This window comes from Cucurbita pepo, chromosome 15 (assembly GCF_057944985.1).
Source record: "Cucurbita pepo subsp. pepo isolate OVF chromosome 15, ASM5794498v1, whole genome shotgun sequence".
Taxonomy (NCBI): domain Eukaryota; kingdom Viridiplantae; phylum Streptophyta; class Magnoliopsida; order Cucurbitales; family Cucurbitaceae; genus Cucurbita; species Cucurbita pepo.
The window spans coordinates 4328575-4333210 of NC_141812.1; the positions used below are offsets into that span (position 1 = coordinate 4328575).

Below are 4636 nucleotides of genomic sequence, written 5' to 3' on the forward strand. Positions count from 1 at the left end.
AGGAATTTGAACGTATTTTCATGTTATGTGATATGTCATGTAATGTAAGTTATGTGATATGTCATGTAATGTAAGAAATGTATATGTAATGTTAGTAATGCTTATGTAATGTCATGTTAGGTATGTTAAGGGACCTCATGCATATATGTACGTCACTTGCATCGGGATACTTCCCCTTTATGTTATGAAAGAATGAAATACGATATTTATGTTCGCCATGATATCATGCGGACCTTTTCTGTTCTGTGGTGTCCGGCGACGTGTAATACGTTGTGACCGACCAAACCAGGCCCAGGGAGTTCGTATACGAGTCCTGGTGGATCCATGTGTGCGTACATGGGCCGTGTGTGAAAAAGTACCACACATCCACCCCTACCTAAAATAGAAAGGCACCCAAGGTCATGTAAAGTTTATGAAAAGTTAGGTCCCGCTCATATGTTGCATGTGTTTGCATTTTCTAACCCCAATAGTGGGGTGACTTACTAAGTATTTCATAAAATAATCAAGCCACGTGCTACCTACATTTTTCAGGTAAAGGAAAGGCGTCAATGTACGGTTGATGATGGAGGTGAGGATACCATGGGAGTGGATGAGGGACATTTGTAGTAGTTTCCGTTTATTTGACTGTTTTAAGTTAAAAACATTGGACATTATTTTTATAGTGGGTCCGAGCAAGAGATAGGTCCCAGGAGCATGATTGCATATGTTTGCATTTGCATGGCCCTTGTAGTGGGGTCGTGCTGATTAATCTTCAAAACACTCAGCCATGTGCCACATCATTTTTCAAGCAAAGGAAGGCGCACATGTACGGAGGACGATGATATCGCCAGCAGAGACTTCAACACGTGCATAGGGTAGACTCCTATTTAAATTCTTAGTCTTAGGTTAGAATAGGTTGTTTTGCATCGTTTTAAATTATTTTATTTTTGTTCTTATCTCCCTTAAATTTCAATACTTCGTATTTAAGTACGTAAAACCATGACTGTGTTTTCTAGAAAAGATGATATTTTAAATGTGTTCGACATTTATACTATAGACGAGGTTTTTTTTTTAAGAGTTATATATCCACACAAGAGATAAACATAAGACGTTAGTAGCAACTCTGAGCACGTAAACCGAAAAGAAAGAGAAAAAAAAACGTGGGAAGATGTTCGAAAACATTATATTCCAAAACTTCGAGAACAAAAACGATACGAATATGGAAGAGCTCCACCAATAACACTCTCCCATTTGGCTTCACATCTATCAATCTTGGAATCAACAAACGAGTGGCAGAAAAAACTAGAAAAATTAAAGAAATGGGTCTCATTCACAGCAACAAACTCATTTCCACGACAGTCTTAAAAAAAATCCCATCTCTCTCTCTGTCTGTCTCTCTCATCATCCAATCCAACGGTCATGAAAAATCAGAGAAAATCGAATAATCCCCAGCCGAGCTGATGGAATCTGGCATGGTCCACGTTGTGTCAGGTGGCTAATCCGGCACGCATGGGCTTAGATCGGGAATTTGTTATATAATTAGTCTTCCAATGGAGCGATGGTGGCCATGCGGCTGAGTTCTGCCATTTTTGGCTTCAAATTCATTGGCTAACCGATCCCCACTATGTCTCTCTGTTTCCCCTTTCCTTCTCTGTTGCTCTCTTCCCCTAATTTGCCTCTTATTCCTTCATTTACTTTACCCTCTTCTTCTTCATATTCTTCCTCTTCCTCTTCCTCTTTCACTCATCGATGCAGGGGTCGAGAGTTCGATTCGTTCAACGCTATGTATTCTTGTCGTGTTTTTAGCGGCTATGGGGCGGGGGAGTTCTCGAGTGGGAGCGAGGAAGAAGAGGATGACGAGGAAGGGAATGGTTCCGATGAGGAATTTGTGATGGGAATTGAAGAGCCTCATGATATTAATGCCTCTTCTTCTCGGTTGCCCGATCGTTGGGACGTTTTGGGGCTCGGACAAGCTATGGTAATTTTTTGTTTTTGTCTCTTACCGTATGTTAGGAATCATGGATTTCCACAATAGTATAATATTGTTCACTTTGAGCCTAAGTTCCCGTGGTTTTGCTTTGGTCTCTTATGAATGGAGATGTATTCTTGGACTCCCTCCCAACAATTCTCAACAATCCTTCCATCGAATAAAGTACACCATAGAGCTTCTTTTGAGGTCTACGGAGCCCTTGAACAGTCTCCTTTTAATCGAGGCTCGACCCCTTTCTTTAGAGCCCTCAAACAATCCTCCCCTCGAACAAAGTATACCATAGAGTCTCTCCCAAGGCCTACGGAACCCTCGAACAATCTCCTCTTAATCGAGGCTCGACTCCTTTCTCTAGAGCCCTTAAACAGAGTACACCATAGAGACTCCCCTGAGGCCTATGGAGCCCTCGAACAGTCTCCCTTTAATCGAGACTTGAGTCCTTTCTTTAGAGCCCCTGAACAAAGTACACCATAGAGCCTCCCCTAAGGCCTACAGAGCCCTCGAACAGTCTCCCTTAATCGAGGTTTGACTCCTTTCTCTAGAGCCCTCAAACAAAAACAAAGTATATCATAGAGCCTCCCCTAAGGCATACAGAGCCCTCAAATAGTCTCCCTTTAATCGAGCCTCGACTCCTTCTCTAGAGCCCTAAGGCATACGGAGCCCTCAAATAGTCTCCCCTTAATCGAGGCTCGACTCCTTCCCTAGAGCCCTCAAACAAAGTACACATTTGTTCGACACTTTTGACTAGAAGCTCACAACTTCTTTGGTCCACAATCTGGTAATTACTACCGATTCTCCTATAGTTGCTCAATAAGTTACTCTATGAATCAGTGACTTATTCTACTAAGTCAAGTTTATAAGCTCAGTGTCTACGTTGTTTATACAGGTAGATTTTTCGGGAATGGTAGACGATGAATTTCTGAAGAAATTGGGATTAGAGAAGGGTTCAAGGAAGGTTGTAAATCATGAGGAAAGAGGGAGAGTATTGCGGGCCATGGACGGTCGTAGCTATAAGGCGGCTGCAGGGGGATCCCTTTCCAACAGCCTTGTGGCATTGGCAAGGCTAGGTATTAGACCCATGAAGGGCCCTACATTCAATGTTGCTATGACTGGTAGTGTAGGGAGTGATCCATTGGGCAGCTTCTACAGGTCTGCCTGCTGTTCTTCCCTACATAGATATCAGTTCATCTTATAGTGGCTATCAAACTCAATGTGTTCATCCTTCAATTTGTTTCATAGGACCAAACTAAGACGTGCAAATGTCAATTTTCTTTCTCCTCCTGTTAAGGATGGGACGACTGGAACAGTTATTGTTCTTACTACTCCTGATGCTCAGCGAACAATGCTTGCATATCAGGTAAGCATCGATTTGAACATGCTCGGAACGTCTATCGAATGTTGAACTTTTTGGGGTTGTTCTTGATGTGTTGATATTATATCAGGGTACGTCTTCCACTGTGAATTATAATCCAACATTAGCTAGTGTAATTAGCAAGACAAATGTATTCATAGTTGAAGGGTATTTATTTGAATTTCCCGATACAATCAAAACGATTCAAAAAGCGTGTGAAGAAGCGCATCGGTGTGGAGCTCTAGTTGCGGTCACTGCTTCAGATGTCTCTTGCATTGTAAAGCATTTCGACGATTTTTGGTAATTTTCTAACTTCAAACTCGGTTTACAGTTTCATGTCTGATTAAGAATCACGACTCTCCATAATAGTATGATATGTCCATTTTGAGCTGGGACTACTCCCTCCCAACAATGTTCTTACCTAAATATAATGCGTTTTTCAGGGAAATCGTGGGGAACTATGCAGATATAGTTTTTGCAAACCACGAAGAAGCAGGAGCTCTATGTCATTTCGACTCAAAGGAAAGCTCGATATCAGCAGTAAGGTATCTAAGTCATTTCGTTCCGCTCGTCTCAGTCACAGATGGGAACAGAGGTTCATACATAGGTGTTAAAGGAGAAGCGGTGTATATACCACCTTGTCCGTGCGTACCTCTCGACACTTGTGGTGCGGGAGATGCATATGCATCTGGTATTTTGTACGGTATCTTGCACGGAGTGTCGGATTTGAAAGAGATGGGAACGTTCGCAGCCAAGATCGCGGCTAGGGTCGTCGAGCAACAAGGAACTCGTCTAAGGGTTCAAGATGCCATGGAGCTTGCAGATGCATTTTCTAGCTTTCAGACTGATATTGGCTCATCACATGTGTAGCCATCTTGATCCTCTCTCAAGCCATCTTCCCTTTCAATAAAGTTCTCTTATCATAATTATATCTAAATAAAGATAGAGATGGGTAAAGATGTGCTTGTAGATGTAACATTTCACTTGTTAATAAATGTTTATATTGTTTTTTTTTTCTTTTATTATTTAATATTAATGATATGAACCAAAAAACATCAATCATACAATATACTTCAACGAAGATGTGAAGAAAATGTTGTTAAAATTATCAAAAGATGTTTCAATTCATGCCACATCGAAGAACAATGAAGTTTGATTGTTATAAATTTTGGGTAGGTTATAATTTAGAGTTATTGTATTTTAAGACTTTTTATTTACTTTAGCTTACATCGCCATTAAGGAGCATTTGTGCTTTCTTTAGCCATTGGCTATGTTTATTTGCAATTCTATGTAGTTTAGGTTATATGTAGAATCATTCC

At 40.9% G+C, this 4636-nt stretch overlaps 1 protein-coding gene across 1 annotated transcript; it reads left to right on the forward strand.

Annotated features, from left to right (window-relative positions):
• Nucleotides 1-1528: 1528 nt before the first annotated feature.
• On the forward strand, nt 1529-4334 carry LOC111811246 (uncharacterized). The gene is made up of 5 exons (XM_023698008.2): nt 1529-1957; nt 2853-3115; nt 3206-3323; nt 3409-3617; nt 3761-4334. Exons 1-5 carry the CDS (start codon nt 1604-1606, stop codon nt 4185-4187), a joined length of 1371 nt encoding a protein of 456 aa, XP_023553776.2. The 5' UTR covers nt 1529-1603; the 3' UTR covers nt 4188-4334.
• Nucleotides 4335-4636: the final 302 nt, after the last annotated feature.

What these genes read in the sequence shown, in the direction of transcription:
- LOC111811246 (XM_023698008.2), top strand. Translation starts at nt 1,604, where the DNA reads ATGTCTCTCTGTTTCCCCTTTCCTTCTCTGTTGCTCTCTTCCCCTAAT. An exon ending in CCATTGGGCAGCTTCTACAG is followed by an intron (nt 3,116 to 3,205) that starts GTCTGCCTGCTG and finishes TTTGTTTCATAG; the next exon opens with GACCAAACTAAGACGTGCAA. An exon ending in AAGCATTTCGACGATTTTTG is followed by an intron (nt 3,618 to 3,760) that starts GTAATTTTCTAA and finishes TGCGTTTTTCAG; the next exon opens with GGAAATCGTGGGGAACTATG.